This window comes from Microcebus murinus, chromosome 1 (genome assembly GCF_040939455.1).
Source record: "Microcebus murinus isolate Inina chromosome 1, M.murinus_Inina_mat1.0, whole genome shotgun sequence".
Lineage (NCBI taxonomy): Eukaryota > Metazoa > Chordata > Mammalia > Primates > Cheirogaleidae > Microcebus > Microcebus murinus.
The window spans coordinates 65,054,837-65,067,296 of NC_134104.1; the positions used below are offsets into that span (position 1 = coordinate 65,054,837).

A 12,460-nucleotide genomic window follows, 5' to 3' on the forward strand; every position below is an offset into this window, starting at 1 on the left:
GCAGCCACACTTGCTCTGGCTGGTGGTGGTTGTCCGGCTGTTAAGTGGGCTGTGTATGAGGGAGTTGGTATTCCCCTTGTGCCCTGAGGCCTGGCACTGGGGCTCGGCCTTGGCATGGAGTGCTGCTGTCTGGGCCGCTGAGCTGGAGCCAGCGTGGAGCGGTGCCTGGCGTGCTAATTCCTGAGGCTGAGCGCCACGGGGGGCAAGGCTGTGCTGTCAGGTTCTCGCTGCTTTCTTTTCCTGGGGTTTAAACTCATTGCCTAACCACATTTGCTTTCTTCCCTGCTCTCCTCCTCCCATCTGCTTGATTTCTCTGCAGCAGCAATGGCTTCCCAGATGCAAGATTGGGGGCCTGCAAGGGCAGGCATAACATATTTTAAAGTCTTACGTTTTCTTCTAAAAATTAACATTTGTTCCTTTGTTTATAAGCACATTCAACATCACTTACCTTGGGATAAAATTGATGCCCAGGAGAAGTTCTATGTTTATCCTGTGGCTTCAGGTACCTCCTGGCACATTGGCATGCACTTTTTGGGGTGACACGTCCCCGTGAGGAGCAGAGCCTTAGATCTGTGGGCTGGGAAGGCAGTGAAGAGGAGGTACCGTGCATGTCTCTCTCATTCCCGTTACTCTTATCCACGGTACCACATCATCCAGACCTTGTCATGCACCTTCTTACCTAGGTTCCAAGTGGAACAGTGACATTGGGGAGTATCCCGAGTATAGAGAGTCCCTTTATCAGAGAGTGCTGTGTGACCACCCAGTCCTGTCCCAGTTCCAGATTTGGCTCTTCCAGGACCGTTCTCTCATCGTGTCCTCCAACCAGGTTCTTCCACATTGTCCTGGGCCTGGCACCGAGCATTCACTCTCAGCGTTTCTTGCTGACTCCTCGTCCCCCATCTGCTTCATGTCTGTGAAGTGAGGGCACTTCTGCCTTTCTTCTCCTGCCCATCCCCAAGGGATCACAGGTCCCTCTGCAAAGCATCCTGCCCTGTTAGACCTAGCAGATGGGGGGAAGACATTTATCCCTTTTTTGATGGGGAAAGGGAACCCAGAAAGACTAGGGTAGCCATGGGTACAACATCAATGGCCCAGACAGGCAGAGGCCCTGCCTCCTGCTTTCCAGTGTAGTCTTTTTCCACCGCACTGGGTGGAGGCTGAACATGGTGCGCCGTGGACGTAAGAATGTGGACTGTCTGAGTGAGGATCCAGTTGGGAGGGGAGAGGTGATGGGGCTTCAGATTTTTTTGAATCTCCATCATTCTATCCTGGATTCTGGCTCCTGGTTCATGTGTCAGGACACAAGGTGGCCTGTCCTGATGCTTTAATGTTACTTGACCCTGTAGAGGAATCAGAAGCTCCATTCAGCTTATGAGAACAACTCCTGCATTTCGCAGTACAGGAAATCAAGGGTCCTCCAGAGGCCACAGGCTGGCGGAGGGTAGAGCCAGAGGTAGAAGCTGTTATACCAGCTGGCTGTGAAGCTTTCCTCTAGGGAAGGTTTGGTACTTGGGCTGGACTTGTGAAAGACCCCAGACACCCCCTTTCTTGGCCTCCAACACCTTGTTTCTTCCCTTTCTTCCTGCTCTCACCCCCATGTTTGATCCCTGAGTGTGACTCCAAGGAGCGTAAGTCACCAGTCTCTTGGGTGATTATTACTGCACATGAAGATCTCGTGAGCACAGCACCATGTACCTGCAGCAGCCACTCCAGGCTGGAGCCATCTCCCCCACTGCAAATTCAGAAGATAACACCATGCCTGTGTGTCTGTCTGGGTGTGGGGTGTGGGGTGGGGAGGGAAGTGTGCAAGGCCTCTGTGGTCTTTTCTTTCACATTTTCCATGGAGGAGACCCAAGCCAGGTGGGGAGGGATAGGATGTAGCAGATCGGTGGCCTTGACCTTACCCCCTGGAGGGGTGGGTGAGTGGGCAGAGGGATGGCTGGCTCCTGCAGGGTGGGGGCCGGGGAAGTGGCAGGGGACGGCCTGTGCTCTGCGAGGCCCACTCATGAGGATCCATGGCGGTATTCTTCATCCCTTCATTCCAGCAAAGCATCTCGTTTCCCTGCTTACTGTCTTTGTCTCCTTTCTTCCCTAGAGCCTCAGTCACTGGCTGGGGAAGGGAGGTAGAGAGGGAGGCGGGCAGTAGATCAATTAATTGTACTTAATCTATCAACCCAGATCCTTTTAAGTCCCTGAGCTTGGGTAATTTTCTTCCCTTCTTGAACTCTTCTGACTTTCATTGTCTGCACTGCACAATTAGTACATGCACATGTGCCTGCACACGTTTGTGCGCATGCACACATTCATACCCTCCGAGAGACAGAATTGTAGGAGGGAGGGGAGCAGAGCCGAGAGAACACTGTCAGGAATTATCACCTGGCAGGATTCCTGGAGCTCCGTGGAGAACCCTGGGAGTCCGGAAAGCCAGAAATGCAGAGCCTCGTCCCAGGGGCAGCAAGACAGCATCATTCATTTCATTCATTCACCCATTCACTCAGGTTATTTATACAGTGCCTACTATGTGCCAGCTGCTGCTGTAACCCTGGAGAAATACCTCGCCTTCATGGAGCACACGTTTCTGATGGGACAATTGGGGACAAGTTGGGAAGATGTCAGGCATGCCGTCTTTCATGGAGCAGGAGATACCAGGGAAAGATTAGGGGTACCGGAGCCTGTGGCCAAGGCTCTCGGGTCTGTGCCAGAAGTGTCCTCACACAGGACGGGAAGCAAGAGAGTGAGTTTAGGGGAGGGGGAGGGCAGAGACTGCTCAGTAGTGTCACTTAACCTAAGGAGGAAGGTTGCACAGTCTGCAACAAGGAGTTTTGTGGCAGAGATGGGCAGTCGCTTAACTGGATTGAGGGTGGTGGCCGCAGGCTGGGCCGACCTGGGAGGCCACACAGAGGAACAGACGGGGAGCCTCTGGGCCCAGCTCTGCCAGCCAGCCAGGCAGCTGGCTGGTTTGGAGCCTTTCCCGTAAGCCTGGCCTGGGCCCTGAGGGGACTGAAGGCTACGATGGCAGGACTGTTCCATGGAGTGGGTTCCTGAGGACCAGGCAGGATTGGGGCTGGGATGACCTGAGCTCTGCCATCCTCCCTGCTTCATGGAAGTCACAGGCAGAGGCTGCCGGCCAGGCGTGATGGCAGAGAGAGTCTGGCATCAAGGCGTGGAGTTCTTCCCCTCCAGGCTGCTGTGTAGCGTCTGAGCCACCGGGGCAGGCACTGTGTGTGCGTGTGAGAGGTGGGGCCAGGCCCCGTGGGCACCCTGCCAGCCACCCGGATGGGGCTGATGGAGGCCGTGGGCATCTGAGCCCTAGTTCCTGCCCCAGCACTGTTTGTTGGACCGTAAGTGGTCACAGACAGTTGAGCACCACAGACCAAAGCCCAGCAAGGAAAGTGCCAAGTGAACAGTTGTAAACATCCCAAGGTGAGCCCTCTTTCTAGGGGAATTAACTCAGGCAGGGAAAGTGCAACCTCATTCGCAGTTGTCCTCAAACAAATCCTCCACCTGTCAGTGCAGCTTCACCACAGAGCCCCTGCAGGCGGGGCGGACCCAGACTGTAATAGCCAGTGTCAGGATAGGCACGTATAGCAGAGGGCTCTAGGATAAGAAAGTTCCCAGAGAGCAGATGCCCTGGACTGCCTTCTGATGTGTGCCGAAGGCCCCTGCCTCTCCCTGCTGCCAGCTTATTCCTTTTCTCCAGACTCTATCTTAATGTGCCCTTGCCACCTTTGGGGAGGAACCACTGCAGTGCCATTAGCCTTTCCTTTCTCAATTTGTCATGTGTTTCTTGAGTCCCCACTGTCTCAGGCCTGGGGCAGGAAGCTGCAGTGGCCACAGAGATGGCTGGCCAGCTGGGACTGGAAGGGAGGGAAACCCCTGGGCCTGGGTAAGGTGGGGGCAGAGTGACACTTCTCATCTCCCAGAGAACCCGCCTGCCTCATGGGACAACTCACACCTCTCCAGTAAGACATGCTTCTCAAATTGCATCATTTAAAATGAAGTCCTACAGATTTGCATGTCCATTGATGAGTGTTACTTTTAGAGTCAAGCCTACTGGTTTGCTTAGTCTGTGTGTTGTGGGGCAGGTGCACACCTGTGTGAAGCCGATGGGTGTCAGTGGAGGTGAGGTGTATAAGCAGGTGGGAGATAAAGGTCCTTGCATTGGCTGTCTATCGTACCTGACCGAACAAAGTCCCCCAGAGAGGCCAGCTGTGTGACCAGTGGGGATCAGTGGGTGTGGGATGGCTGAGATCCCCTCACTGAGTCCTTTCTGATGTGGGGAGATGGCCCTGAAGTCACAAGCAGGGTGGTGTGCGTGTGGGGTGACTGGCCGCATGCAGCGGAGAAGGGGAGGCTGTGAGAGCAGTAAGGTCTCCAAGGAGCTGGTGTAGGACACAGGGCCAAAGCTGGTGCAGGTAGAGGAGAGGAGGAAGAGCCAGTGTAGGATGCTGGTCTAGCACAGTGATTCCTAAACGTGAGCACATATCAGAATGAGCTGGAAGGCTTGTTCAAAGCAATTGCTTAAGTACCCAGAGGTTTTGCTTTTGTAGATCTGGAACGGGGCTGAGAATGTGTGTCTCTAACAGGGTCCTGGATGATGCTTATGCTGTTGTTCCAGGGAGCACATTTTGAGACCCATGGGTGTAACAGGAAAGACAGCAGAGTTAGATGAGCTTGTGATGAGTGCTTTGTAAGTGGTGACTGGCACCTTAGAGACATTGCTTGCTGGAAGAACTGCAAGAGGGTTATATCTCAAATGTCAGGGAGGGGCTCCTTTAGCCAGAGCCTTCCCCTTCCTCCTGGTGGCCTTTGTCAGTACCTGTTCAGATTCACGACTTCCTCAACACGGTAGAACGTATTCCTGTTACCTTGGTCAGATGGTGTGTAGCAGATGGCATACACTAAAACTTTAAAAACACAAATCTTGGCCGGGCGCGGTGGCTCACGCTTATAATCCTAGCACTCTGGGAGGCCGAGGCGGGCGGATTGCTCAAGGTCAGGAGTTCAAAACCAGCCTGAGCGAGACCCCGTCTCTACTATAAAAAATAGAAAGAAATTAATTGGCCAACTTATATATATATAAAATTAGCCAGGCATGGTGGCTCGTGCCTGTAGTCCCAGCAACTCGGGAGGCTGAGGCAGTAGGATTGCTTAAGCCCAGGAGTTTGAGGTTGCTGTGAGCTAGGCTGACGCCACAGCACTCACTCTAACCTAGGCAAGAAAGCAAGATTCTGTCTCAAAAAAAATAAATAAATAAATAAAAAATAAAAACACAAATCTTGCTTGGCCTCACCGCACAGAGATTCTGAATTGACCATCTGGGGAGGGCCAGGAAATCAGTATTTTTAATATTTCCCCAAGTAAGTCTAAAGAGCAGCCAGGATGGGAGCTTGTTTTTCTTTTTACAATAGGCTGTCTACCCCCTAAGCTTCTGGGCACTTCCTTTGGACCTGTCTGTGTTGTCACTTAGAAGTCATAATGTCCTCTCCTGTCTGCTTGTCCCTGTCTGTCTTGATCAGCCCATATCCCCTCTGTTCTTCTCCCTCCAGATCACTCAGAACCCGTCTATGGTAAGGTCCTCATCTGCTGTTGAGAATTCCAAGTTACCTGCCTTATTTCTTAGGACACCAGCAGATTTTGCTGTCAACACCTTCGTGAGGACTTCTGGTAACAAATGCTTCCCGACATTTGTGTCTTTCAGTGATGCAGAGAGTAGAAAATTGTGCAAGAAGATGAAAGTTGACCTGAGCCCAAAGGACAAAAAGGTCGAATTATTCCATTACCAGTAAGTACACATGGGCATTTCCAATTTCCAAGTAAGTGCTGAAAGCTTTCATTGATATTCTCAGTGAACAGCGATTCTTAGTTAGATTAATTTTATTTCAGAATGATTTTTTCCCTGTGTTTACAATTATTTCTTTTAAAAAAAAATTCTGAACTGTGTTCCAAAGCTGAATCTTATTAAGATGCCACAGGCAACCAAAGGTATGTATCTTCACAACCATTCTTAAAGTTAACACCTTTTTCTCCTCATTTGACAGGGATGGTGCATTTCATACTGAATATAACCGAGCTGTGACATTTAAGGTAAATTTATCTCCCTCATTCTCAGCAGAGGTGGAGTCTGAATGGATGCCCAGAGTCTGGCAGGTTCTCTCTGAGGGAAGGAAGGGCAGATTGCACAAATAGCTCTTCTGAATGACCAGAGAGATTCTTATCTCTAGAGCATGTGTTAGCAGAACATCTGAAAAAGTTTATAACTGTTCACACAGTGGAGATGACCCTGCCTTGGGGTAATCCCGTGAATGTATCAGCAGTTGTCCAGTGAGGCAGGTGCTGTCACCCCTCTCCCTCCAAAGGCTGAGTCTCCTTTTGCTGTGGCTTTAAAGGCCTCCCCTCATCTCTGTGGTGGCATCCACAGTGGCCACCACCAGGCTGGAGGGGACTTAACAGTGCCCAGGTTAGCACAGGGTATAAGACATGGGCGGGTTGGCACCTTTGGGCTGGTGCAGCTTGTTCCAGATGAGATGCAGATGTCACTGAGGTATTCCCTGCCACCAGTCCAACTTAGAAGTAGTCAGAAAAGCATCAGTGAAAGTCAGAGTGAGCTCCTATAACCTGCAGGTTTTAGCACAAAGCAGCTGCCCCAGCCCTGGGCCCTTCTGCTGCACTTCCACTCTCCCTCCTCCTCTTCAGCATCCTCTTCCTCTGGCCAGTCATCTTCAGCTTGTGCCCAGGCGACATGCCCGCCTCGCTGGGGCCATACGCTTCTGGTCCTGACGTGTCTGAACTCAGCTTTTCTCTAACTCTCCTGTTTCTCAGACTGGGTTGGAGCCTGCGCTCCTATCTCTTCATCTGTCCCTTCTCCGTCTGTCCTTCCTTCTCTGTCTGTGTCTCCTGCCGTTCTTTCCTGTCTATGCATCTGTCAGTGCCCACTCCCTGTCTCTCTGTCCCTCTTCCTCTGTCTCTCTGCCATCTCCCTGGGTCATCTCTCGTTTATCCACTAACACTCGTTCTTTTTTAAGTCGCTACAGCTTTTTTCCTCATGTAGGGACTCAGCCTGATGACTCATCATCTTAACACCCACTTAGACACTTTGAAAAGTCTTTCAACTAGAGTTGCTCAGCCCTTCTTATTCTGCATTACAATGTCAACTGAAGTCGTCAGAGAGAACACACGCTCCTCAGGAACAAGATTTAGTGGGGTGGGATGGGCGGAGTGCTTATGCAATGATGGAAGGAGGGGCTTGGTGTTTGGTTTCTTTTTGGAGGCTGTGTTCATCTTGTATGTAGCCAGGACCTCTGAGGAATCTGTCCTGGGAGCAGGGAGCAGCGGCTGCTCAGAACTGTAGTGGCAGGAAAGGTGCAAGGAGCAGGTGGTCAGCATGCTGCTGGGTGTCCGTGTGGGAGAGGCACAATCCTGGCCTCGGTCCCATTCCTTACAAAGACCAGGTGTGTGGGATTGGCTCTCTCTCACCTTCTTGTGAGTTCTGCATCAACAAGGTGAGAAGTGGGCTGAGCGTTGTACCATGTCAAAGTCTTTGGCTTCAGACAGAGAGAGGGCATTCTTAGTCCCAGGGTTCTTAAAGCCCATAAGGCCGAGAGGAACTGGGGTAGAATCCCTGGAGTTCTCCAGGACAGCGGGAAGGTGGCCAAACATTTCCCTGAGTGCTTGATGGCTTCTGCCTCTTCAGCTTGAGCAGCTGAGATCAAAGCCTGCCTCAGTCACTGATTAACTTTCCATTCAGAGTTTCTCCTGGGACCTCGCCTCTAGAGAGATGGAGGAGAGCTCCTGGCAGCGTGGGCACACTGTCTGCAGGCTCATGCCCTGGCTGTTGCTGCTGTCATCCTGCACGGTTAGGCAGGGGCCTAGTCACAGGGACCGTGCCATGGCCCCCAAAGAGGGCCGAGGCTAGATGAGTGAGAGCTTATTGCATTTCTCCATTGGCAAAGAGCAGGAACTCAAAAGGGGAACTTCCTATGTAATAGCCTTTTGCTTACCAGCATGCGTCCCCCAGATCCTTACTATGCACGTGGTGAGGGCCTAGGTTTAGATGACCCTCTAATGACCTTCTCCCAAGGCTTGGTGGCTGTGAAGACATCCCAAAGGCCAGGTGTGATGCCAGGCAATTTCCCTGGGATTTGGGCCCCTGGAACAGGACTGCTGCGGGTGACTCCCAGACGCTGCTCCCGCAGACTCTCCCACCCTGGTCTTGTTGAGTTAGACCAACTGGAGGGAACCATGGAGCTTCAGTTAAATGGGAATAATCCCTATCTGACAAACAGAAGGTTGTGAGGATGGATGTCAATTGTTATGATAAAAGAGGCCATTTCTTTCCTCGTACCATCCATGTGCATCTTTGTTTCTGAGGCAGGGGACACAATGAAGTTAAGTGTTTTCACTTGTGGGGTTTCCAGACTCCTGGTGTCCCTTGTGCACCCTCAGTTGCGAACCTTGCACCGAGTGTTTCTGGAAACCCAGGCGTGGGTGCCTGACAGCATCTGTCTCATGTGGGTAGGTGGGCAGGCAGCTCTGGAGCTGTGGCGAGGATGGGTTTGGGGAAGGCCCTGCCAATTCCATTTTGCTTTGCATTGTCACTGTGAAGCTTTGACAAGCGACTGAGAAAGGGAAGGTCTGCCTTTTGCCAGGAGGCGTTTTGCAGCTCCACCTGGACAGACAGGAAGCGCTTTCTGAATGAATTCCTATGAAGTCTTGGCTGTCTCCCACTCTCCCACAATAGTTCTTTCCAAATGGGAGATTCTGGAAATAAGAAGCCTCACTCACTCAGGTCCTCTCTGTGGGGAACCAGTGGATGGGCTGAATGCACAACCTCACTAAAAGGGCATTTCCTCTTCTCACCTTGGGCTGCCCTCCCTCCTTCCTGACACACACACACACACACACACACACACACACACACACACACACACACACACACACACACACACACACGTCCAGGAGTGAGCATGGAGTCCTGTGATTGAAAAAGTATTCACACAGTGCAGCATCTGCTCGCTGGAGTTTGGTCAGAGTTGACAGAAGTAATGGAATCTTGCTTCATGAAATTGAGGGACACAAACCCACAGCTTCCCTCTAGGGTTGGAAGGATGGAGGCCTGGTTGGTCTCTGGGACCTGTCCCTGGTTCTCACAGACGTTGAGTGCCATCTCCCTGAGTGACTGAGGGGAAAGAGGATGCTGCTGCTGTCCTAGACCAGTGTGGTATGGCAGGTGGGGAGGGGAGCAAGGGACAGCGCCCCCTCTTCCCTGCTCCTGTATGTCTTCCCCATTGTCCATACACCAAGGCCAGTGAAGCCCTTTGTCTTTAAGGTCATTGTCAGATCTTCACTGGGCAGTCTAGATGGAGGCCCTCAGAAAGAGAAGTTTAGCAACAAGGCACCAGCCCAGTCCATGAGCACCCTGCCCTGGGCCTTCCTGGCCTGGGCCCCACTGATTTGCACACAGCAAAGGATAAGCAGGATTTATAATAGCCCACTCCAAAACCAATCTAGATTGTGAAATACTAAGCAAGTAATAAATGGTGTGATTATATGTTTATGGGGTTGACAATTTTAGTGGCTGTAGGAATGTGAAAGTATCTCCTTTGGACAAGACTGGGGACCTTAGTCAATGAATCAGAACGACTTCTTAGAGTCGATAAGAGGTAGTAGAAGCACTAGTGTGTCTCTGGTTTGGATATGGCAACTCATGTCTCAGATTTCCCCTTTTTTGCCCATGAAGATACACATTAGGTTCGGATCAGCTGCTGGGAGTAAGCAAGGTGTCCTGTGATTGAGAAAGTCTCGTGGGTGTGGTGGAGGTCTATTCTTTGGGCACTTAGTGGTGATGTCAGTGGACAGAGGAAATGGCACACCTCCAAGCCTTCATGTCGCATGCAGTCCTGTGCCTGGCACTTGGTGTACTGGGGTCTCTAGGCAGGGAAACAGGCATGTTCCTGATTCCCCCCAACCCCAACTCTTTCCCTAGCTACAATGCATTTTCTCTTCTCTCTTTTTCTCCTCAGTCCATAGTGGCCTTTCTGAAGGATCCAAAAGGGCCCCCACTGTGGGAGGAAGATCCTGGAGCCAAAGATGTTGTCCACATCGACAGTGAAAAGGTAACTTATTCCCCATCAGTTCTCCCATCCAAGTACTAACCAGGCCCGACCCTGCTTAGCTTCTGAGATCAGACGAGATCGGGTGCATTCAGGGTGGTATAGCCGTAGACTCTCCATCAGTTCTGATGGGTCCTGGAAGCTTTCCTGGTACCATGGCCTCCCACAGAGAGAAGCGCAGGGCCCTGAGAAAGGGGAAGAACAAGCCAGGACCCTAATGCTTCACTCCCCTTTCCAGCTCCATGATGTTGCCAGTGGAAGATCACAGACTGAGAACTTCCTCCAGTCTTCATTTTCCTTATTTAATTATTTTAACATGTTTGGTTTTCCTTACACAAACATAGATTTAAATATCCTCTCCCTATTATGTAATGCAGATGTTGCTGGCATCAGCCTTGCATTTTTTGCTTGTTTAAATTTTTTGTTGTTGTTTGTTTTTAAGAATAAGCTGAGAGATTTGGGCTGGATTTCCAGAGAACTAACTGGGTCAGGTCTCTACAATTCTGAGTCGTTGTGTAACTTTGAACAAATTCACCATTTTAAGCATCAATTTCCAGATTTGGCCAGGGTGGTGGGTGGAAGGGTGGGTCTGGTTTATAGTCGTCATTTGTTCTTGAGTATTTAACAAAAGCTGTGACACATCCATGCCCCTCCTTTGCAGGCCCGCACACCTGATGTGTGCATCTGTATGCATGCGTACCTGTGTTTGCGTGTTGCCTTGTTCGCTCAGTTGTGCCTTCACACTGATGGGCAACAACTTCTCTGTGACATTCCAGATCATCCGTAAGGCCAGCAGTGCTTTTTTTGTAGATGAAGGGAGAATGCTCATTCTTATCTTGGTAAAATAAAACATAGCTTTTATCTTCCTCCACCTCCTCTCCTTTTCGTTTAAAATTATTGACTCTGCTCTTAATGCTTGTTAGCCCAAAAGGAAATGATGCTTTTTTTACTTTCTGGAGGAGGATCATCTGTGATTGTTGTGGGCCAACCACGTGGGTCAGTGGTGATGCAAATTAAGGGCCAGGCGTCAGCATTCTCCGGGATAGAAAGTGCCAGTATTATCAGCTCCAAGATAAAGCCTTTTAAAAAAGCATGTAGGGGCAAGTGCCAGGAGAGAGTGGCACATGTACCCACAGCTGTGGAGACACAAGCAGCCTAAACTGAGCGCTGCTTCTGTGATAATGTTAAATACATGTTTGTAGCTTCTCTGGAGAGTGGCCGGTGCCTCCATGCCCCAAATGCCATGTCTTGAACTTCCTAAGGTGGTTCTTCCACACCTGTAGGAATGTTAAGCAGAAATACTTTCTTCACACTTGCATGTAGTCCTCTCTTATACTTCATGCTCTTTTCTCTCATGTGGACATGTGAGTTGTGGCTGCTTTTCTGCTAATCTAATCTCCACGTAAAATTATTAAAAGTCTCCAAGTTCAAGTTTGAGTTACTGATTCCATTTGTAGTCTTGGAATTCCTTACTTGTGAAGATAATTAAGCATCTTTGAATGAAATACTTGTTACTGCTCAGGATATGAAACCGATTTGCCATAGGCTCTGTAAAACCCTTTCTTCCCAGATCTGTTACCAGGCTTTCTCTTCAGGGATCCCACAGATAATTTTAAAAGTGTTTGCATCCTCCACCCCTAGTTAGGGTCAGATATGTTGGTTACTAATTCTGTTTTCAAACGAGCACCTTGGCCCTCCAGTTATGTAAACAAGAGTAAACTTTTCCAGAATTTATTTTAAAATATTTTAGATACCCACAAAAATTTGTGGTCTTTTTTATCTAACTGAAAAATTGTAAGTAATATACATTCATTGTTTAAAATTTAGAAAATACAGGGTAAGCATAAAAGCAAAAAGCAAACATACCTTTCCACTGAGAAATACCCAATACTGATGTGTTTGTAGTCTTCCAGGCTTTCCAGCTAATGCAAACATAAATATTTTTACTCACAAAGATGTTGTTACGTTTTATATGCTGTTTTGTAACTTGCTCCCCACCCCATTTAATATAACATTCACATCTTATTGTGACATTAAATATTCCTCCTCATCGTTTTTAATGATGCAGTTGTATTCCATTGTGCGGCTTGTGCCAATATTTATTTACCTAATGCCTTCTTGCTGCCAGAAAGCTGCGCTTTGAAATTTTCTTATTTTCCTTATTATTCAAAAGAGAAAACCCTCTAATTTTCTTCTTGGAAAACTGGTTAGAGCAGCATATTTTAATCAAAGTATGCTCTGTCATGGTGCTTTGCTGCAGTCCTTGATAGATTTGCTTTTCCCCATCGATCACTGGCTCGCTACCCACTTACACTTATGTCTTTACAGTAGCACTGTGTGACCATTTG

General features: G+C 49.5%; 1 protein-coding gene across 2 annotated transcripts in view; it reads left to right on the forward strand.

The window, feature by feature from the left end:
* PDIA5 (protein disulfide isomerase family A member 5) overlaps positions 1 to 12,460 on the forward strand; it is an 88,211-nt gene that overhangs the window by 30,705 nt on the left and 45,046 nt on the right. For both annotated transcript variants that reach the window (XM_012780474.2, XM_012780475.3), the window contains exons 4-6: positions 5,702 to 5,785; positions 6,042 to 6,087; positions 10,023 to 10,115. In XM_012780474.2, coding sequence (XP_012635928.2) covers positions 5,702 to 5,785; positions 6,042 to 6,087; positions 10,023 to 10,115 — 223 coding nt within the window. The remainder of the gene's footprint in view (positions 1 to 5,701; positions 5,786 to 6,041; positions 6,088 to 10,022; positions 10,116 to 12,460) is intronic.